Source organism: Hyla sarda, chromosome 8 (genome assembly GCF_029499605.1).
Source record: "Hyla sarda isolate aHylSar1 chromosome 8, aHylSar1.hap1, whole genome shotgun sequence".
NCBI lineage: Eukaryota > Metazoa > Chordata > Amphibia > Anura > Hylidae > Hyla > Hyla sarda.
The window spans coordinates 123,397,074-123,421,249 of NC_079196.1; the positions used below are offsets into that span (position 1 = coordinate 123,397,074).

Here is a 24,176-nt window from a genome sequence, read left to right on the forward strand (position 1 = left end):
TTTTTTTTTACTAAAATGCAGTTTTTCCCCTAACTTTTACATTTTTACAAGGGGTAATAGGAGAAAATGACCCCCAAAATGTGTAACCCCATTTCTTCTGAGTATGGAAATACCCCATGTTAGGACGTAAAAGGCTCTGCTGGCGAACGACAATGCTCAAAAGAGGAGGAGAGCCATTGAGCTTTTGGAAAGAGAATTAGTTTGGAATGGTAGTCAGGGGTCATGTGCGTTTACAAAGCCCCCTGTGGTGCCAGAACAGTGGACCCCCCCACATGTGACCCCATTTTGGAAACTCCTCACAGAATTTAATAAGGGGTGCAGTGAGTATTTACACCCCACAGATCTTTGGAACAGTGGGCTGTGCAAATGAAAAATTTAATTTTTCATTTTTACGGACCACTGTTCCAAAAATCTGTCAGACACTTGTGGGGCGTAAATTCTCAATGTACCCCTTATTACATTACGTAAGGGGTGTAGTTTCCAAAATGGGGTCACATGTGTCGGGGGTCCATTGTTCTGGCACTACGGGGGCTTTGTAAACACATGTGGCCTTCAATTCCGGACAAATTTTCTCTACAAAATCCCAATGGCGCTCCTTCTCTTCTGAGCATTGTAGTTCGCCCGCAGAGCACTTTAAATTCACATATGGGGTATGTTCTTACTCAGAAAAGATGGGTTTACAAATTTGGGGGGGCTTTTTTCCTATTTCCCGATGTGAAAATGAAAAATTTAGGGTAACACCAGCATTTTAGTGAAAAAATATAATTTTTTTCATTTTCCCATCCAACTTTAATGAAAATTCGTCAAACACCTGTGGGGTGTTCAGGCTCACTATACCCCTTGTCACGTTCGGTGAGGGGTGTAGTTTCCAAAATGCGGTCACATGTGGGTATTTTTTTTTTTTGCGTTTGTCAGAACCGCTGTAAAATCAGCCACCCCTGTGCAAATCACCAATTTAGGCCTCAAATGTACATGGTGCGCTCTCACTCCTGAGTCTTGTTGTGTGCCCGCAGAGCATTTTACGCCCACATCTGGGGTATTTCTGTACTCAGGAGAAATTGCGTTACAAATTTTGGGGGTCTTTTTTCCTTTTACCGCTTGTGGAAATAAAAAGTATGGGGCATCACCAGCATATTAGTGTAAAATGTTTTATTTTTTTACACTAACAGGCTGGTGTAGCCCCCAACTTTTCCTTTTCACAAGCGGTAAAAGGTAAAAGCCCCCCAAAATTTGTAGTGTAATTTCTCCCGAGTACGGAGATACCCCATATGTGGCCCTAAACTGTTTCCTTGAAATACGACAGGGCTCCGAAGTAAGAGAGCACCATGCGCATTTGAGGACTAAATTAGGGATTGCATAGGGGTGGACATAGGGGTATTCTACGCCAGTGATTCCCAAACAGGGTGCCTCCAGCTGTTGTTAAACTCCCAGCATGCCTGGACAGTCGGTGGCTGTCCAGAAATGCTGGGAGTTGTTGTTTTGCAACAGCTGGAGGCTCCGTTTTGTAAACCCTGCCGTACAAGACGTTTTAAATTGTTTATTGGGGGGGACAGTGTAAGGGGTGTAAATGTAGTGTTTTACCCTTTATTAGGTGTTAGTGTAGTGTAGTGTTTTTAGGGTACATTCACACTGGCGGGTTACGGTGAATTTCCCGCTAGGAGTTTGCACTGTGGCGAAAAATTTGCCGCAGCCCAAACTTGAAGCAGGAAATTTACTGTAAACCCGCCTGTGTGAATGTACCCTGTACGTTCACATGGGGGGGGCAAACCTCCAGCTGTTTCAAAACTACAACTCCCAACATGTACTGACAGACCGTGCATGCTGGGAGTTGTAGTTTTGCAACAGCTGGAGGCACACTGGTTGGAAAACCTTCAGTTAGGTTCTGTTACCTAACTCAATATTTTCCAACCAGTGTGCCTCCAGCTGTTGCAAAACTACAACTCCCAGCATGTACTAATCACCGAAGGGCATGCTGGGAGATGTAGTTATGCAACAGCTGGAGGTACCCAACTACAACTCCCAGCATGCCGAGACAGCTGTTTGCTTTCTGGGCATGCTGAGCATTGCAGTTTTGCAACATCTGGAGAGCTACAGTTTTTAGACCACTGCACAGTGATCTCCAAACTGTGGACCTCCAGATGTTGCAAAACTACAACTCCCAGCATGCCCAGACAACAAACAGCTATGTGGGCATGCTAGGAGTTGTAGTTTTGCAACATCTGGAGGGATATAGTTTAGAGACCACTGTATAGTGCTCTCAAACTGCAGCCCTCCAGCTGTTGCAAAACTACATATTCCAGCATGCCCAAACAGCTGTCTGGGCATGCTGGGAGTTGTAGTTTTGCAACATCTGGAGGGCTACAGTTAGAGACCACGGTCTCAGACTGTAGCCCTCCAGATCTACTTACCGGCTTCCGTAGGATCCCGGCAGCCGTCCTCTTCAGACGCACGTGACGCCGCCCGCCGATCAACGTCGCTGCAGCCTCCGGACGGGTAAGTGGACGTCGGCGCCCGGTCCCCTTCGGTTCCCCGTTCTGCCCCACCTATTGTGGGTGGGCAGGACGGGGAAAACGAAACTTAACCCCCCGCCCCCGGTCTGCTATTGGTCGTCGCCTCTGACGATCAATAGCAGACCAATAGCAGGGATAGGAGGGGTGGCAACCCTGCCACCTCACTCCTATGCCTTCAGGGGGATCGTGGGTGAATTCACTTGCGATTTGCGCCGATCGCCGACGGGGGGGAGGGGGTCTGCTGACCCCCCTGGGCATTTGCACGGGATGCCTGCTGATTGATATCAGCAGTCACCCCGGCCCGGTCCACGTATGGATACGCCCTGGGTCCTTAAGTACCAGGACATCAAGGCGTATCCATACGCCCTAGGTCCTTAAGTGGTTAAAGATCAATGTTTACATTTGCATTAAGCATGTATTTAGCTACTGCTAAACATCCAAAAATGTAAGGCCTAAGGCCAGAGGCACCAGGGAGGCAAGATGTTTGTGAAAGACACAGAATGTATTTAGCTACTGCTAAACTTCAAAAAATTACAGGCCCAAGGCCAGAAGCATCAGTTTCCCCCATATTAGGAGCATAGTTGTCCCCCAGATTAGGAGCATAGATGTCCCCCAGATTAGGCAGCATAGATGTCCCTCAGATTAGGAGCATAGATGTCCCCCAGATTAGGCAGCATAGATGTCCCCCAGATTAGGAGCATAATTGTCCCCCAGATTAGGCAGCATAGATTTCCCACAGATTAGGAGCATAATTGTCCCCCAGATTAGGCAGCATAGATGTCCCCCAGATTAGGCAGCATAGATGTCCCCCAGATTAGGAGCATAGTTGTCCCCCAGATTAGGAGCATAGATGTCCCCTAGATTAGGCAGCATAGATGTCCCTCAGATTTACATAGTTACATAGTTACATAGTTAGTACGGTCGAAAAAAGACATATGTCCATCAAGTTCAACCAGGGAAGCATAGATGTCCCCCAGATTAGGCAGCATAGATTTCCCACAGATTAGGAGCATAATTGTCCCCCAGATTAAGCAGCATAGATGTCCCCCAGATTAGGCAGCATAGATGTCCCCCAGATTAGGCAGCATAGATTTCCCACAGATTAGGAGCATAATTGTCCCCCAGATTAAGCAGCATAGATGTCCCCCAGATTAGGCAGCATAGATGTCCCCCAGATTAGGAGCATAGTTGTCCCCCAGATTAGGAGCATAGTTGTCCCCCAGATTAGGAGCATAGTTGTCCCCCAGATTAGGAGCCTAGTTGTCCCCCAGATTAGGAGCATAGTTGTCCCCCAGATTAGGCAGCATAGTTGTCCCCCAGTCAGCCAATCAAAGGGCCGTATGTGGCAAGCGGGCCGTACAATGCCCAGGTCTGCCCCAGAGGGTTTCATAACCAACCATAATAGAGAAAATGTTGTTGTAGGAGCATGGTCAATCTAAGCAGACCCATCTGTCATTGGTGGCTGGAAATCCTGGCTGATCCATCCCTGAATCATCTTGAAAAACGTCAGTCTCTCCACATTTTTAGTGGACAGACGAGTTCGCCTTGGGGTGTCTATGGCCCAGGCCGCACTAAACACCCGCTCTGATGGCACACTAATGGCTGGGCAGGACAGCTTTTCCAGGGCAAATTTGGCTGCCCAGAAGTAAAGCAGATCTTCAATGGTTGTTGGCATGGCCATGTCAAGGTATGCCACCACCTGCTGGTTCAGGTCCTGCTCCATGTCTACCTGCTGCTGATAAGTTGCTTCACTATGCGGGTGAAGAAAGCTACTCATCAGTGACTGTAGACTCAGGCTGCTGCTGATTGAGCTGGTACTGCTCCTCCCACCCCTCCCCTCCCCAGCAGCCATGGCAGTGGAAGGTGAGCTCAGAGGGCCCCCCCGAGTCAGACCTGCGAGTGGATGGACCATGTGGCCGATAGGCATCAGCCAACTGACTACGTAGAATCTCTCTGTAGTAGGTCAGTTTGTCCTCCCTCTCAGTGGGTGTAAAAAAAGGCCCCCCTTTTGGGACGGTAGCGAGGGTCTAATAAGGTGGAGATCCAGAAGTCATCCTGCTGATGAATTTTGACAATTCGGGGGTCACTACGCAAGCAACTGAGCATACATCGTGCCATTTGCGCCAGTGACTCGGAGGGACTACCTGTCTCCATCTACACTGCATACTGCCACGGTGTGTCTGGGTCCTCTGTCTCAGCTTCCTCATAACCCTTCCTCTGGCTGCTCTTGCTCCTCCTCTCCTGTCCAAAGACTAGAAACACCGGCCATCTCATCCAACCTAAACTGTGCTCCGCTCTGCCACTCATCATCCTCCCCCTCCAGTTCAGCCCCCACAGGGCTCATGTAGCCTAGAGATGTAGGCACAACGTCTCCATTGCCATGACCAGCCATGGTTTCAATCATTTTTTGTAGGAAATGTAGGAGTGGAATTACGTCGTTCATGGCGTAATCCAGGCGACTCACAAATAATGTGGCTTCCTCAAAGGGCCTCAACAAACAGCAGGTGTCACGTATGCGCTGCCACTGGTTCACATTGAAGTTACACAGGGGAGTACTTCTATCTGCTTGGATCATCAAGAAATCGTTGATGGCTTTTCTTTGTTCGTATAGTCTGTCCAACATATGGAGGGTGGAATTCCAACGCGTGGCGACGTCACAAATAAGACTATGTTGTGGAATACCGTTCTGACGCTGCAGCTCAAGGAAGGTGTGCTTGGTGGTGTATGAGTGGCTGAAGTGCATGCACAGTTTCCTTGCTAATTTCAGGATGTTTTGCAAATGGGGTGAAGACTTGAGGAAGTACTTGACAACCAGATTCAACATGTGTGCCATGCAGGGCGCATGTTTCACACTTCCTTGTCGCAGCAGAGACACAATGTTCTTCCCGTTGTTTGTCACCATATTTCCCATTTCCAGATTTAGTGGAGTAAGCCATACTCGGATTTCTTTACTAATGAACTTTAGCAGTTCCTCCTCTGTGTGACTCAGTTCACCAAGGCAAACCATGTGAAGAACAGCTTGACACCGCCATGCCCTACACACATGGTACGATGAATGGCCACCGAGATTTGGACGTGAAGTGGAGGCCGAGGACACGGTGGAGCATGAGGAGGCGGCGTCGCACACTGTAACAGGACCAACTGCCTGAGAGCAAGAGTGTGGAGGAGGAAGCGGCGTGACCTGTCCAAGTTGCTGTTGTGGCTGTGCAGGAACCACATTTACCCAGTGAGCCGTAAAAGACAAGTATTGTCCCTGCCTGTAGTTACAGCTCCACACGTCGGCGCTGCCATGCACTTTTGAACACACCGACAGGCTCAAGGACTGGCCCACCTTCTCTTGTGCAAGCTTAAGCAGGGCTGGTACTGCCGCCTTCTTCTCAAAGAAATGACGGCTTGGGACTCTCCACCTTGGCTCGGCACAAGCCATCAATTCTCTGAAAGGTGCAGAGTCCACCACTTGAAAAGGGAGGGACTGCAACACCAGCAACTTGGACAGGAGCACATTCAACTTCTGCGTCGTTGGATGAGTGGGCGCATACTGTTGTCTCTTGGACATGGCTTCGCCGATTGATTGTTGGCGAAATGGCTGACTAAAAGCGGGAGAAGCAGGAGCGACAGAAGGAGGGTTTGACACACAGCTCCCTTTGGCTGAGGTGGTGGAGCCTTGGCTGGATGAAGGAGGGAGCGGATGGCCACTGGGTGATGCAGCAGGCTGGACCACTACATCGGAGCCACGGTTCTCCCAGGCCGCTTTATGGTGGCGAAGCATGTGTTGACGCAGGGCCGTGGTGCCGACATTGGGACCCTGGCCACGCTTCACATTCTGCCGACAGATCTTGCATGTGGCTACGTGAACCTCCTCCGGATGCCTTATGACAAACTTCTACACCGCCGAGTTGCTGATTTTCCCACCCGCAGTCCGCACTAATTGACTGCTAGTGGCGCCGTCTCCAGGAACCCCGTTCCACTACCTCCCTGAAAGATAGGCTGCTGCGAAGCAGCTGGTCTCCCCCGGGCAAGTTTGGCTCCTGAATTTCCACTACTGCCACCACGCTGACTGCCAACCGTGCTACCGCCTTGCTGCCTCAAGGGCAACCTGCAACTCTCTTCTCCTGATGATGATGAAGCCCCTTCTGCACCCGGCTCCCAATTGCGATCGGCTTCATCATCATCAACAGTTGTGTGCACGTCACTGATGTCCTCCTCAGGTTCCCCAACAGTGTCTGCTTCAGGACCCTGAACACTTGCAACACCGCCTCCCACATCACTCTCCGCATCACTACTTGGCCGCCTAGCGGAGCAAGCGGCGCATGTCTCCTCCCCTTCTTGGCTGTCCAGTAGCTGCTGACTGTCCTCTATTGGACCGTCCTCAGTAAATAGTGGAGCTGAACCCACAGCATAACATACTTCTTTAGGAGAGGGAACAGCATAGGACAAAGGCAATGGGAGGACACGGACTGCTCTCGGGCCATGCCAACTGAGGGTTGTGTCTGAGGAACCCACCGACTGTTGACTGGGGTTGATAGATGTCACTTGTGATAATGTGGATGAGCGTGTTAACCAATCGACGAAGGCAGATGGGTTGCTGGTGGAGACACGATCGCTGGCTGATAACGGGAGCTCAGGCCTCTCGCTGCGACTCCTGCTGCCACTTGCCCAAAGTCTGCTGCCAACTCTGCCTGAAGTATTTGGGCCTCTGCCACTCCTCTGTGCACATCCTGGCACTTCTCTGCTTGACATACTTAGTGCGTTTATGAGGGTATTACAATACGCTACACTACTCTTTAAACAGTATTTGTCTAGAACAGCAGTAGGTGATTACTTACGGCTGTCCTTGAACAGTATGTAGGCCCTTGACAGATTAACAGGTACTAGATGGTACAATACTTGGATGTACATATGCGGTATGCACTGATGAGGGCAGTAATATGCCTAACTATTCGCAGAAAAAACTCTGTACTTTTGTAATACACCAGCCGGTGGATACTATTGTTTGGACTTTGACGGTATGGAGCACCTTGACAGCTTAACAGGTACTAAATGGTACAATACTTGGATGTACCTATGCGGTATGCACTGATGAGGGCAGTTACATATAGTTATGTAACTATATATAGTTACATATAGTTATATAGTTAGTACGTACGGTATAGTTAGTACGGTCGAAAAAAGACATATGTCCATCAAGTTCAACCAGGGAATTAAGGGGTAGGGGCGTGGCGCGATATTGGGGAAGGGATGGGATTTTATATTTCTTCATAAGCATTAATGTTATTTTGTTCCATGAATGTATCTAATCCTGTTTTAAAGCTGTTAATTGTTCCTGCTGTGACCAGTTCCTGAGGTAGACCGTTCCATAAATTCACAGTCCTCACGGTAAAGAAGGCGTGTCGCCCCTTGAGACTAAACTTTTTCTTCTCCAGACGGAGGGAGTGCCCCCTCGTCCTTTGGGGGGGTTTAACCTGGAACAGTTTTTCTCCATATTTTTTGTATGGGCCATTAATATACTTATATACGTTTATCATATCCCCCCTTAAATGTCTCTTCTCAAGACTAAACAATTGTAACTCCTTTAATCGCTCCTCATAGCTAAGATGTTCCATGCCCCATATTAGTTTAGTCGTGCGTCTCTGCACCCTTTCCAACTCCGCAGTGTCCCTTTTATGGACAGGTGCCCAAAACTGAACAGCATATTCCAGGTGAGGCCATACCAATGCTTTATAAAGGGGGAGTATTATGTCCCTGTCCCTTGAGTCCATGCCTCTTTTGATACATGACAATATCCTGCCGGCTTTGGAAGCAGCAGCCTGACATTGCATGCTATTCTGTAGTCTGTGATCTACAAGTACACCCAGATCCTTCTCTACCAGTGACTCTGCCAGTTTAATCCCCCCTAAGACATACGATGCATGCAGGTTATTAGTACCCAGATGCATAACTTTACATTTATCCACATTGAACCTCATTTGCCAAGTGGATGCCCTGCCCAGACACTTAGTCTATCCAAGTCATCTTGTAACTTATGCACATCCTCTATAGACTGTACCGTGCTACAAAGCTTGCATATGCATAACTATACGCAGAAAAAACTGTTAAAAAAAAAAACAGCCGGTGAATACTATTGTTTGGACTTGCACATTATGTAGCCAGCCCCTTGACAGATTAACAGGTACAAAATGGTGCAAATGCACTACAGTCCACTGAACAATCACATATTTCTGAACAGCAGCAGGACCCAACAGTGCAGCACCACAAAAAAAAATCCAGGGATTAAACCCTAAATTGCCCTCTGTCACACAATTCTGAGCAGCAGAAGATTTGTGGAGCAAATAAAAATAAACTCAATTGGGCTGAACAATGAGGAGATGCTTCAGAAAGTTCAGGCAGCTTGGGGATCTGTATGAGGCAGCTGACAGCTATCTGCCCCTCTCTGCTGCAATTCTCAATAACGTGAATAGGAGGTTTAGCTATCAATGATCCTTCTCAGAGTAACAGCACAGCACTCTGCACTTCTGTCTTTCCCTAATGCTGATGTGACTAGCAGTTGCAGTGTAACGCTGTGGTATGAGCTATTCACACACACGCAGTCCCGTCCTCTCCATTTGAGTGCATAGATGAAATGAAGAGAGGCAAGATGGCCGCCGATAATATAGGGGCTGTTACATCACAGGGGTCAGTGAACACTGATAGGCTGCATCTCACATGTGATTCTGGGTCAGCCCGCCTACCTTCATTCCCGTTGCTGTTTCCCGCCCCCCCATAATCCCTTGCCCCGTGTACTCACATGTGGATCCGCCATCTTAGGTCCCCAATAGCCTGGAACGCTGTAAAATGGAGTTTAATGAAGCGATTTGTGCGATAGAATCGCGGCGATATTCGTACTCGTTGCGAATCAAATTTTTCATGAAATTCGTTACGAATTCGGGTTCGTCAACTTCGATTCGCTCATCTCTAATATTAATATATAAATATATTGTTGTTTTATGTTTCCTTGTTTTATAAAATAACATAAATCAGACAGTGGACCAAACTGGAGAAAGTATTTTTGTTTGTTTGGAGGGTACAAAACCTTATCAATTACCAGTACTCGTTTTTGTCGAGCTACATATTTCCTATATATAAGTTAAATAAATGGTGAGGTACACTTTAACCAATAATTGGGGCTTACCTCTGCAGAATGAAGTTCAACTATTTTGATCACTTGACTTACCGGAATGTTAATAGACGTGTATATATGAGAGGGAAGAAAATCATACAAGCTATCACCCTCCACATTTCATTGTCCACACTCAGCTCTCCAAACCAAACTCTTGTTAGAAAACCCTATAAGAAAGCATTAAAAAAATAAAAAACATAATTGACTAACAAGTGATCAAATGTCCACAAACAGTTATACCAAACAGCAGAGCCTTGTCCAAGAGAGGTTATTCTACACAAAAGTATACAAAGCAAGCATTGCAAGATGTCCAGTCTATAAGGTGTTTACCTAATATATCTAGCATTAACTATTAGTAAGTGTAAAGGCTATGTTCACATGCCAGAATTTCTGCATTGAATTCTGCAAGAAAATTCTGCATGAATATTCTGCATTATTTCATAGCCAATACACTTACTGCCTCTGTTGCACTCACAAAGCAAAATTTCTGCTGCAGAATTTTACTGCAGGAATTCCATTGAAGTGAGTTGGCTATAAATTCATTCAGAATTTTCATGCAGAATTCCGTGCAAAAATTCTGACATGTGAACATAGTCATAACACTTACAACACATTTGTCAAACAGATTAAGTAAAATGGTTGGACAAAAGCAAAATAACTTCAGGGGATTCCATAAAAAGTAAGTAAAATGGACTTTATACACAGAAGAAGTGGTGAATTTTCGCACTTATGATTTAACTACAGTATGCAAGACCCATGATGTTGCACGTGAATGTGAATATACATAAAAGCAAAGTTAAAAATATATTTTATAATGTGCAAATATTATTTTTTTGTTAAGGCTTTATAATTGAGAATTAATATTTTTTATTTCTTTAATATAAGACATTTAAACATAAGACATATAAACATGTTTTATGAAAACAAACCTGGACGCCTCCTTGGGATACAAATTTCATATCTTTAGCTTCAAGGGCTAGTTTCAAACAGGTAGTCTGTCCCCAGGCCTCAGAAACTCGTATAAGAAGCTTCAGAGCTCTTTCTTCATCTTTTCTATAGCTCTCAGAAAAGATACCTAGTTTATAAGAAAAATGTTAGTTGATTAATAATATAAGAGGAATTTTCCCTTTCTTGTTAAAACCAAGTCATTTAAAAAAGAGGTGCCACCATTAAAATTTTAAATTTGTTTAGACATCTCAGGCCAAATTAAAAAAAAGAGCTAATACTTACCTGTCCTCCTTCCCTCAATGTTGATCAGTTTTTCTTTGTCTCTGCACTTGCTGCAGCAATGATGTTACAGTACATTGTTATGCCTTTCTAGAACCTGTCTAGCACTTTACAGACTGTAGGAATGAGGAGACCCTGAGAGGTATTATGGGAAAGGGAAATTATTTGGTCTTTTTAAAAAAAAATGATTTGCCCATAACAATAAATAGGGAACCCAAAGGGGTATATAGATGTCTATGGGAGGGAGCGTGGCGGCTGTGGGCAGAAGTACACAGTTGTCATGCCTCTCCCATAGACATGTATGGAGGGGGCGTGGTGTAACATCATGAATGTGGAAGCCCGAAGTTGGCATTTTGAATATAAATGTTCAGAATGCAGGGGTGCCAGCCTGGAGATCGCTATGGTCCAAACGGCTGGACCCCCCCCCCCCCCACACACACACTCAGAAATCTTATACCCCTATCCTTTGGATAGGCAATAAGATGTCTAGGGACAGAGTACCCTTTTAAAGGAGTGGACTCATGGATTAGATTTCAATTGTAGGGAGTCCAAACACTGGGGCTCCCCGTGATCTCCTGTATTGAGCCCTGGCTCTCCCCTGGAGTGGCGTGTCATGACCTCCGCCCGAAAAGAGAGCCGCCACACCCCCTCCATATATCTCTGAGATAGTCGAAAATAGCCGAACGGCTCTTCCATAGAGATATATGGAGGGGGCATGGCGGCTCCCGCTTCAGGCAGGGGTTAGTGACGTGCGCTCCAGGGGAGAGCCGGGGATCCATACAGGAGATCTCAGGGGGCTCCAGCGCTCTGACCCCCTGCAATCTAAAACTTATCACCTATCCTGCGGATAGGGGATACATTTTTTCCATGATATATCTCCTTTAATGGACTAAACATAGATAACTACTGACTACAATGAATTATTTCCTGCACATATACATGAATTCACTGGGACTCAAAAGTGTGGTGTGTGCTGTGCGTTTATCTGTAAAAAATGGTCAGAGCATACACATTTAAATCAGCATCCTATTTTGAAAAGATTTGGACATATCTATGTAGCATTAACACAAATGATAATGCGGAACCATGCTAAGTGGAGACATTATGGGACATTAAAGTAGTTTTCACATCTTGTAAATCTACTTTAATTTTGTAGATAATGCAAAAGTTAGCAATTTTGTAAATACATGTTTTCTGCAAAATTGCTTATTTTTTATTTTGTGCCCATTCTCTGTTCTCACCATGTACAATTTGTTGCCTAGGTTACCAACAACTGCTCCGCTGTTTAAGCAGATGACCGGGCTGCTGATGGTGAGTGACTTCAGGATTTTGGAATTCTGTTCCCCTGGACACCTTCTGGGTGTGATAAATGGCTGACAAACAGATCCAGGACTTTTGTACTGTCCCTGAAGCTGTCTGTGAGGCACGCAAAAGGTGGCAGAGCAGAGCAGTGCACTCTTGAGATAGCTCCTTGCATCGCTTTACTGCTCAATATGTGGCCTGCATAAATTAATGTCTCGTCCCCTGCCTAAACCAGGAAGTGGAGCAGGACAGAGCGACGCAGCAGCCATACTGACGAGGTAAAACAACCCCTTTAGCGAGGATAATTACTAAGTTGGGGGTATTTTGACAAGTGGGGGAATAAGGGGACATTACTGCTAAATGGAGCATCATTACTAAGTGTGGGCACAAAGGTATGCATTATTACTATATGGGGCCACATTTCTGAATGAAAGCACGAAGCCCAAAGGAGCATTATTCAAAGGATTTTCTGTTGAGGCCTTGTGCTAAAATAAAGTAAATTCAATTTTTTCCCACATTAAGTTTTTCCCCATAATGACAAAGTATATAACCTATAACATGCACCCTCATTTTTACAAGGAAATTTGGGTAAAAAGTTTTTTTTACCTAAATATCCTTGTTAAAATGAGGGTGCGAGTAAGTGGGTGTATACCCTGATAAACTATGACCCCAAAAAAGCCGCTTTGGTTCAATGATTTAAAGCAGCTGCTTTCATATTTACCTGTCCTGGGACGCGCTCCTGCAGGCTCCGGCGGCATCCTGCACTATCACTGTGCGCTGTGAAATGACGAGTGATGTCGCATTGAGGACGTCACTAGAGATGAGCGAATCGACGTTGACAAACCTGAATTCGTTACGAATGTCATGAAAAATTCGATTCGCAACGAATGTGAATATCGCCGCGATTCGATCGCGCGAATCGCTTCATTAAACTCCATTTTACAGCGTTCCAGGCTATTGGAGACCTAAGATGGCGGATCCACATGTGAGTACATGGGGCAGGGGATTATGGGAGGGCCGGAAACAGCGTCGGGAATGAAGGTAGGCAGGCTGACCCTAAATCACATGTGAGATGCAGCCTATCAGTGTTCACTGACCCTGTGATGTCACAGCCCCTATATAATCGGCGGCCATCTTGCCTCTCTTCATTTCATCTATGCACTCAGATAGAGAGGACGGGACTGCGTGTGTGTGAATACCACAGCTTTACACTGCAACTGCTAGTCAGCATTAGGGAAAGGCAGGAGTGCAGAGTGCTGTGCTGTTACTCTGAGAAGGATCATTGATAGCTAAACTTCCTATTCACATTATTGAGCATTGCAGCAGAGAGGGGCAGATAGCTGTCAGCTGCCTCATACAGATCGCCAAGCTGCCTGAACTTTCTGAAGCATCTTATCTCCTCATTTTTCAGCCCAATTGAGATTATTTTTTTTGCTTCACAAATCTTCTGCTGCTCAGAATGGTGTGACAGAGGGCAATTTAGGGTTTAACCCCTTAAGGACTCAGCCCATTTTGGCCTTAAGGACTCAGACAATTTAATTTTTACGTTTTCATTTTTTCCTCCTCGCCTTCTAAAAATCATAACTCTTTTATATTTTCATCCACAGACTAGTATGAGGGCTTGTTTTTTGCGCGACCAGTTGTCCTTTGTAATGACATCACTCATTATATCATAAAATGTATGGCGCAACCAAAAAACACTATTTTTGTGGGGAAATTAAAATGAAAAACGCAATTTTGCTCATTTTGGAAGGTTTCGTTTTCACGCCGTACAAATTATGGTAAAAATGACGTGTGCTCTTTATTCTGAGGGTCAATACGATTAAAATGATACCCATTATTATATACTTTTATATTATTGTTGCGCTTAAAAAAAATCACAAACTTTTTAACCAAATTAGTACATTTATAATCCCTTTATTTTGATGACCTCTAACTTTTTTATTTTTCTGTATAAGTGGCAGTATGGGGCTCATTTTTTGCGCCATGATCTGTACTTTTTTTTGATACCACATTTGCATATAAAAAACTTTGAATACATTTTTTATAATTTTTTTTAAAATAAAATGTATTAAAAAAGTAGGCATTTTGGACTTTTTTATTTTTTTTTCGTTCACGCCGTTCACCGTACGGGATCATTAACATTTTATTTTAATAGTTCGGACATTTACACACGCGGCGATACCAAATATGTCTATAAAAAATGTTTTTTACGCTTTTTGGGGGTAAAATAGGAAAAAACGGATGTTTTACTTTTTTATTGGGGGAGGGGATTTTTCACTTTTTTTAACTTTTACTTTTACATTTTTTTACATTTTTTTTACACTTGAATAGTCCCCATAGGGGACTATTCATAGCAATACCATGATTGCTAATACTGATCTGTTCTATGTATAGGACATAGAACAGATCAGTATTATCGGTCATCTCCTGCTCTGGTCTGCTCGATCACAGACCAGAGCAGGAGACGCCGGGAGCCGCACGGAGGATGGAGTGGGGACCTCCGTGCGGCGTTATGAATGATCGGATCCCCGCAGTAGCGCTGCGGGCGATCCGATCGTTCATTTAAATCGCGAACTGCCGCAGATGCCGGGATCTGTATTGATCCCGGCACCTGAGGGGTTAATGACGGACGCCCGCGAGATCGCGGGCGTCGGCCATTGCCGGCGGGTCCCTGGCTGCGATCAGCAGCCGGGATCAGCCGCGCATGACACGGGCATCGCTCCGATGCCCGCGGTTATGCTTAGGACGTAAATGTACGTCCTGGTGCGTTAAGTACCACCTCACCAGGACGTACATTTACGTCATGCGTCCTTAAGGGGTTAATCCCTGGATTATTATTTTTTTTTTGTGGTGCTGCACTGTTGGGTCCTGCTGCTGTTCAGAAATATGTGATTGTTCAGTGGACTGTAGTGCATTTGTACCTGTTAATCTGTCAAGGGGCTACATACTGTGCAAGTCCAAACAATAGTATTCACCGGCTGTTTTTTTTATTGTTTTTTCCGTGTATAGTTACGCATATTACTGCCCTCATCAGTGCATATCGCATACGTACATCCAAGTATTGTACCCTTTAGTACCTGTTAAGCTGTCAAGGTGCTCCATACCGTCAAAGTCCTAACAATAGCATTCACCGGCTGGTGTTTTACAAAATTACAGATTTTTTTCTGCGTTTAGTTAGGCATATTACTGCCCTCATCAGTGCATACCGCATACGTACATCCAAGTATTGTACTATTTACTACCTGTTAATCTGTCAAGGTGCTCCAAACCGTCAACGTCCTAACAATAGCATTCACCGGCTGGTGTTTTACAAAATTACAGATTTTTTTCTGCGTTTAGTTAGGCATATTACTGCCCTCATCAGTGCATACTGCATAGGTACATCCAAGTATTGTACTATTTACTACCTGTTAATCTGTCAAGGTGCTCCAAACCGTCAAAGTCCAAACAATAGTATCCACCGGCTGGTGTTTTACAAAAATACAGATTTTTTCTGCATATAGTTAGGCATATTACTGCCCTCATCAGTGCATACTGCATAGGTACATCCAAGTATTGCACCATCTAGTACCTGTTAATCTGTCAAGCGCCTACATACTGTGAAAGGACAGCCGTAAGTAATCACCTGCTGCTGTTCTAGACAAATACAGCAAGAGACAAATACAGCAGGAGAGTTGCTGTTTGCCCCTGAGGCAGCACGGCGGTAGCACGGTTGGCAGTCAGCGTGGTGGCAGTAGTGGAAATTAATGTTTTAAATTTCAAATAAAAAAATTATGGCACTGCTGGGCCTGGGTCTGGGAATTTAAAATTTTCTCATAGGTAGCACCCACTATCCAAAATTTCTAAAATTGTGGTGTTTTTTTTTGGGGGGGGGGGGGGGGATTGTGAAGTCCTGGTGTGTACTCGTGCATCAGCCAACTCCAGGCTGTGTCATTCAGGCAATATATGGGTTACTGATGCCGCTGTGGGGCCTGGGTCTGGGAATTTCTAATTTTCTCATAGGTAGCACCCGCTATCCAAAATCTTCGGTTTCAATTTCTTAATTCATCTTTTAATCTTAGGGATTGTGAAGGCCTAGTGCCTACTCATGCTGCTGGCAACTCCGGGCTGTGCCATTCATCCACTATATGGTCTCCTCATGCTGCCAACAGCTCCATGCTGTGTCATTCAGCCACTATATGGTCTCCTCATGCTGACAACATGTCCATGCTGTTTCATTCAGCCACTATATGGTGTCCTCATGCAGCCAACACCTCCACGCTGTGCCATTCAGCCACTATATGGTCTCTTCATGCTGCCAACACCTCCACGCTGTGTCATTCAGCCACTATATGGTGTCCTCATGCTGCCAACACCTCCACGCTGTGCCATTCAGCCACTATATGGTGTCCTCGTGCTGCCAACACCTCCACGCTGTGCCATTCAGCAACTATATGGTCTCCTCATGCTGCCAACACCTCCATGCTGTGTCATTCAGCCACTATATGGTCTCCTCATGCTGCCAACCCCTCCACGCTGTGTCATTCAGCCACTATATGGTGTCCTCATGCTGCCAACACCTCCACATTGTGCTATTCAGCCACTATAGGGTCTCCTCATGCTGCCAATACCTCCACACTGTGTCATTCAGCCACTATATGGTGTCATCATGCTGCCAACACCTCCACACTGTGCCATTCAGCCACTATATGGTCTCCTCATGCTGCCTACACCACCATGCTGTGTCATTCAGCCACTATATGGTGTCCTGATGCTGCGAACACCTCCACGCTGTGCCATTCAGCCACTATATGGTCTCCTCATGCTGCCAACACCTCCACGCTGTGTCATTCAGCCACTATATGGTGTCCTCATGCTTCAGCCTCATCCAAGCTGTGTCCTGCTGCCAACACCTCCACGCTGTGCCATTCAGCCACTATATGGTCTTCTCATGCTGCCAACACCTCCACGCTGTGTCATTCAGTCACTATATGGTCTCCTGACACTGATGCCACCACCAGGCTCTGTAATTGTGCTGCTGTGCGGCAGTGATTCTAAAAGTGATGCCAGTAATCTGCATGTAACAGTATTATTTCACTAACCCAGCACACTCCATATGCGTTTTAGAACACAGCAAAGTGTTCTATACTCCTATGGAGGCTGTATGTAGGCTAGAAATAGCCTTTTTAATATAGATTCACTGCGAAAAAATTTGTATCGAAACTAACTTTATCGGAAAATTCGGCGAATCGGCCGAATCAAATTTTTTGAAAAGTTTGCTCATCTCTAGACGGCACTCGTCAGTGCACAGTGACAGCGCAGGGCGTCCCGTTGAGGACGTCACTCGTCAGCGCACAGTGACAGCGCAGGATGCTGCCGAAGCCTGAAGGAGCGCCTACCCTGGCCAGGTAAAAATGGAAGTCGGGGATGGCAGCGGTGGGACTCTTGCCCCACAGATGCCGCTGCAGTTAAGTGATTTAAGGCAGCCACATTTAATCATTGAACAGCAGCGGCTATTGCAGGGCCAGAAAGAGTTTATCAGAGTATAACATGCAGATAGACTTTAGGCTAAAAATTTTTGCTTAAAAAATGTGTTATATGCCGATAAATATGGTAGATTTTTTTTCTTTTTGGGGGGGGGGCACATTTATTAAAAAAGGAAAATTGAAATTAAAACACTTTAAATGTAGATCTGGGGGCCTGCAATTTCTCTTGATCATTTCCGACATGTTTCTACACCTTAATAGGAGTCACCTGTGGTAAATTCAGTTGATTGAAACATTTGTAAAGATGCAGCCCAGTCTATATAAGGTCTCACAGTTGACAACATTTCAGAGAAAAAACAAGCCATCAGGTTAAAAAAAACTGCCTGTAGAGACAGGAATTTGTGGACAGACAGATCCGGAAAAGGGTACAAAAAAACTCTACTACACCTAACCCTTTTAGTGAAACAGCCTTGTTTTGTTTGTGGGGCATAATTGAAAAAAACTAAAAGAAATCTGATAATATATATTATTTTTTTTGGGAGGGGTTGTTTGTATACTGTACTGTATACAGTTAAAATTACATGTAATATAAATTTTGTAGGTCAAAAAGATTACAACGAAACCCAAGTTATATATAGGTTTTGTTTTATTTTACTGCTTTTAAAAAGTTATAACTTGTTTTTTTCAAAGTTCTCCCCTGTATGGCTTTAGATGATGTCACACCTGCTGGGGAACACCCCTTCCCAGTCTGTGAATCTGACTGAGAATGAGCAGGACTTAAAGAGCAATATCAAGGTAGAAAACTAAAAATGTATAAAAATAAAAATAAAGGCAGGGGTGGTTTATCATGATGGGACAGTGAACTGGGAGGATTATAAAATTTAACACGATCATGAGAGGCACTTTTTTAAAGTTTTTTCAAATCCTACATAACCTGTTTAAACTGAAATAAACTACACGGATATAACATCAATTAAAAATAAAAATTGAGAAAATGAATGTACCAATGGCTTTCTGCTCAAAATCATCAGCCAAAGCTATCATATCTTCCGAAGTATCTGTATCTTCTTCTTCTTTTGAAAGCTCCTTTAGAATCTTACTGCAAGCTAAGGCTGCTGCTATGCAGTCATTACACTAGAAATAACAAAAATATAATTACGTTAAATAGCAATATTTTTGTTAGTTAAGAAAGGAGAACTCCGGCAAAACTGTCACTGGCCACTCCTACCTGAACATGTTAAAGGAATGGCTTATGTCACAGAAGGAGGAAGATTTGCCAAATGTAATCTGTCTACTGGATGGTGTACCTCTACATTTCCATTAAGGCTATATTCACATCACGATTTTGCTATACTGTTTTGCTTAAAAAAAAATTTCACAGAATAAACGTATGCCCTAAAAACTGACAATGCGCATGCAAACTTGTGCTCTGAAATGAAACTGCATATGGTTTTAAACCATATGTTGTTGAAATTTAGAGGTCCTGTTGCATGTAAAAAAAAAAATTATATTTTTTTGGTTAACACTTTAGTGCAATAAAATTCCAATTGTTTTATTGAAATTCCAAGTACAGTTGGTGTGGTTTGCCATGTACAAGAAAAAAATGTATCCAAAAAACCGTATGGCACCGTAGACACATTCGTTTTTCCTTGACTTCAAAGTTTTAAAAAAATGTATACGGTTCGTATATGGTTTTTAAACAGGACACAAAACCGTAGTAGACTGCAGTTTTGTGTACGGTAAAAAAAACACACAAAGCCGTACATGACCAAAAATGTACACAACCAGATGCATCATGTTGGGAGGTCTATGTGTATGGTTTTCATATACAAAACAGTAAACGGGAACTGTATAGCAAAACATGATGTAAATGCACACTTAGATGTTTGTAGGATACCTGAATGAAATTCCACCAGAATGATGAATTGGCTGTTGGGCTGGTTTCCATAATCTTCCATAAAACTTCTATCTGTGGGGCTACATCAAGAATATAGTGTATTTGCCCCCATATCCCCCCCCCCAGCCACAGGATCTATACAACATAAAACAATAGGTGCAACAGGTGCGGCACAGCTCACTCGTTCGCCCCTCCCGCTCACGGACCGGACCAGACCTCAGTCCATATAATAGTGGAAAGAAATGGAGTTGTCCAGAGCAGGATGTCAAGCAATACGATTTTTATTCAGCGGTAACCATGGGTGATGACAAGGTGACGCGTTTCAGCTGCACTCAACAGCCTTAGTCATACAAAACAATAGTGCAAATGGCTTGCTTATATGGGGGTGGAAAAATGGGGTCCACCCCGATGGGAGTATTCACAGGGCTTAACCCATTATTCACCTCCATCCGGCAAGTATAGTAAAGATAGTAAAAACGCACATATAATGTGAACAGTAGTCAAAATATTAAAACACTTGGGTTACAAGCAATAATGTAGAAAAAGACATACGTTAGTACTAAAAATACAAGAACAAATTACAAAATGTCAGATAACATATATACATGTACGATCCCAAAATGAAAGAGGAAAAAAGGGGGGATTTCCAATAGAAAAATCTAAATAAATATTACCCTATATCATATCATATGAATCTGGATGAATTCAAGTAACCCATATGGTTGTATGTACTGCTATAGGACATGAAAGAAATTTTTTAACATTTTTTATTTTTTATTCCAATTATATAGTAGGATCGCAAATGGATATACGGACTAATATGGAACAATTGAATTGTCTCAAAAATATCCCCACATGTGGTATATATATTGTTTAATACTCTGTTATACATATGCTATTAATTATCATATGTGCGGGAAACAATTGTGGGAAAAAAAAAATATATTTATAAAAATAAATAAAATTCCTCCCAAACTCCAAGGGAAACCAAAAATGTATAGTTTTATACGGGAACAACAGCAGATCAATAATGGAGAATGACATCTTGTCTTAAATTTAAGCCAAGGGGACACATGGTTTGAAGTTTAATAATCCAGAAGACTTCTCTATCCAATAATTTTTGTTTGATATTGCCTCCTCTAATAATATTGCTGACTCTTTCAATCCCCTGAAGGCTGAGACCAGAAAAATCACCCTCATGCTTTTCGGCAAAATGCTTACTAACCATGGAAAGATGTGGGGTCTGAAAATGGGGAATGTCCGACAGGTGTTTTCTGGTCCTACCCTTCAGGGGATTGGAGGTGCACCCCACATACTGTAATTGGCAGATGTTACATGTCATTAGATAAACCATATGACTCCTGTTGCAATTAATGTATTCTGACATACCAAATGTTTCTCCAGTTACTGTGGACATAAAGGTTTTAGAATTATTCATGATTTTACAACAAATACACTTTAGATGTCCACATTTGAAATTGCCCTTGGTATTGAGCCAGGTGGGTTTCTTAATCTCACCAGAACTGAACAAGCTCGGGGAAACACATTGGCCGATGGTTTTAGCCCTCCGTGACACAAATTTATATCCATGTTCAAAATTTTTTATATATTGGCTATCATTAGCTACCATTGGTAAATATTTCTCAATTATTTTACATATTGGTTTGAAATCATGGCTATAATTTGTAGAAAAAACAAGGGGTTTTGCTTCACTATTTCTTTCAGGAACTTGGGATGATGGCTCTTTGATGCCATATACCAAGTCAGACCTATTTTTTCTCTTAGCAATGTCTTTGGCTCGGTTCAATGACCAAGTCTGATAACCTCTCTGACTCAGCCTCACTGATATGTCCTCCGCTTCCTTTTCAAACAACTCCAATGTGGAGTTATTCCTCCTGGCTCTAATCATTTCTCCTACCGGGAGATTCTTGACCACATGTGGTGGGTGGCACGATGCTGCTTGCAGTATCGAATTGGTGGCCAATTCTTTGCGGTATGTAGAAGTGGTGACCCTATAATTCAAAGGATCACCCCTCAATATCAGATCCAAAAAACTGACCTCGTGCTCATCACTATAAAGTGTGAATCTGAGGTTACAAGGATGCTGATTGAGGTACAGGCCAAACTGCTGTATGGCACATCCTGTGGTATGGTCGGTATATCGTCTATATACCGACCATACCACAGGATGTGCTCCCCAAATGGATTGTCATGTGAGAAAAGAAAATTTCTTTCCCACCAACACATGTATATGTTTGCCAATGAAGGCGAGAATTTGGCACCCATAGATGCTCCGGTGATCTGCAGAAAATACTCTCCATCAAACATGAAAAAATTATGAGTGAGTAAAAACTCCACCACCAAAATAATGAAATTCTGCAGGTCACTGGAGTATGGGGCATAAATGGACAGAAACCATCTGAGGGCAATCAGTGCCTCCTTGTGGGGAATCACGGAGTATAAAGCGGTGACGTCAGCTGTTATCCATCTCATCCCGGGTTCCCACTGGATGTTGTCCATGGCAACCAGGACATCCCTGGTGTCTTGGAGGAAACCCGGGATGAGAGGGACCAACGGCTGAAGTCTGGAATCGACCCACTCACAGAGTCTCTCATTGAGAGAGCCAATCCCCGATACAATAGGACGCATCTGAGGAGGAAATGTGTTCTTATGGATTTTAGGGAGCGAATGAAAAATTGCCATGACGGGATTAGTTATTTTAATATACTCTGCCTCCTTAGACGTGAAATGGCCATCCTTTACTCCCAAATCTACCAGATTATATAATTCCAATTTGAATTGTGGTGTTGGATTCATTTTTAATACTCTGTATGTATTTATATCCGACAAAATGTCCATATTAAGTTTTCTATACAGTTTAGAATCCAACACCACAACCCCTCCACCTTTGTCTGCTCCACAAATCACTACATCTCTGGTTTCAGACAACTCTTTCAGGGCCATTTTTTCGCATTTTGTTAAATTATGTTTCATTACTGTGACATTTTGAGATAATTTGTATAGATCCCTTTCAACTAAGTTCTGAAACTGTTCCAATACAGGTGTGCGGGACATGATAGGATAAAATTCGGGGTTGGGGGTAGGGAAGGAGGGTTCTATATGTTTTCTGGATGTTGTCAATTGTTGTAATTCCGAGAGAGTGGAGAGGTCCCGAAAGGAGAATCCCTCCACTCTATCGGATATACCCCCGTGAGTGGGATGCTGGGGTGCTAAGAGGGAGACATCATGATCAACAATTGGAACAGATATAAATGCTGTATTCGAATAAAAAAAGTAATCAGAAAAAACATAGTCACCCGTGCCCGGATTCCCACCACCTCCCACCTCCCCCTCCCTCCCCAAGTCCAGCACAAGTTCCTGAGTTGATCTCTGATCCTGAATCTTGGCAAAATGTTTTCGCACCGTAATGGAGAGGACAAAACGATTAACATCCAACATGGTTTTGTGGAAATCGAAAGAGCATGATGGAGAAAGGGATAATCCTTTAGAAAGTACCTTTAGTTGCGGCTCGGACAGGATCCACGCAGAGAGGTTGAAGACTGGAATGCATGTTAGGTCGGTTTGACTTGATGTCTTCGGGTTCTCTTTACGGCCGCGATGCTTGCGGCCCCGGCGTCGTTTTTTGCAGACTTTGCTTTACGGGACTGAGGAAGAGGGGAGGACGCTGCCTCTGGAGTATGCGGAACGGACATCTCATTCGGCTTCGTTCCGTACATGGAATCGACATCCGTTTCACTGAAGCTGACCCTTGCTGGTTTGTTGTTTCTGTTGTATTTTTTTGTAATTCCTGTGGTTTTTCAGGATTGACTTCGGAGTTGATTTTGTTGATCTGTTCTGTGGCCACTCATAGACACGGTTGGACTTATAGTCTTGTAGGTCTCGAAGGAACTTGTTCTCCTTGGTTTGAGATATCAGAGTCTCCATTTTAACAATGTTCCCACTAATTATTTGGCTAAGGTCCACATATGTGGGATGATGTTCATACTTGGAGATAGAATTCTGTAGTTCCGATATTTTAGATGTAATCTCGGTTAAGGCAGTCTCCTCATGTTTGATAATAAGCTTGACAAACCTGAGGGATGAGTCATTTAACAGTTCTTCCCATTCTGCCTTAAACTGTTCGGAGAAGATCGTGGTTGGGAACTTTCTCAGTCTAAGTCCTCTTGGGACCATTTCACGCTCCACATATTTCTTTAGCGTAGACGAGTCCCACCATAGTTTAGTCTCCGAAACCAATGATGTTTCCAAATCTGACATAAGAATTTTCAAATCCACTGCTTCATCAACGCTCACGTTACCTTTGCTGAAGATTTCAGTAATTCGGCTTGATCGGGCTAGGCGTTCCTCCACAGGTTTGAGGCAAATGTCTGCTGGCATTGCAGACTCCCTCTCTGTTTCTTTGGATTGTGGACACGCCATTTCCAGGAGCACGTTGCCAGGTCCAAATGATCCAATAGGTGCAACAGGTGCGGCACAGCTGACTCGATCGCCCCTCCCGCTCACGGACCGGACCGGACCTCAGTCCATATAATAGTGGAAAGAAATGGAGTTGTCCAGAGCAGGATGTCAAGCAATACGATTTTTATTCAGCGGTA

At 44.0% G+C, this 24,176-nt stretch overlaps 1 protein-coding gene across 2 annotated transcripts in view; it reads right to left on the reverse strand.

Moving 5' to 3' along the window:
- Positions 1-24,176, reverse strand: part of TRPM2 (transient receptor potential cation channel subfamily M member 2) — a 577,304-nt gene that overhangs the window by 287,536 nt on the left and 265,592 nt on the right. For both annotated transcript variants that reach the window (XM_056536782.1, XM_056536781.1), the window contains exons 14-16: positions 18,668-18,797; positions 10,596-10,741; positions 9,721-9,833 (exon numbers count right to left, since the gene is read on the reverse strand). In XM_056536782.1, coding sequence (XP_056392757.1) covers positions 9,721-9,833; positions 10,596-10,741; positions 18,668-18,797 — 389 coding nt within the window. The remainder of the gene's footprint in view (positions 1-9,720; positions 9,834-10,595; positions 10,742-18,667; positions 18,798-24,176) is intronic.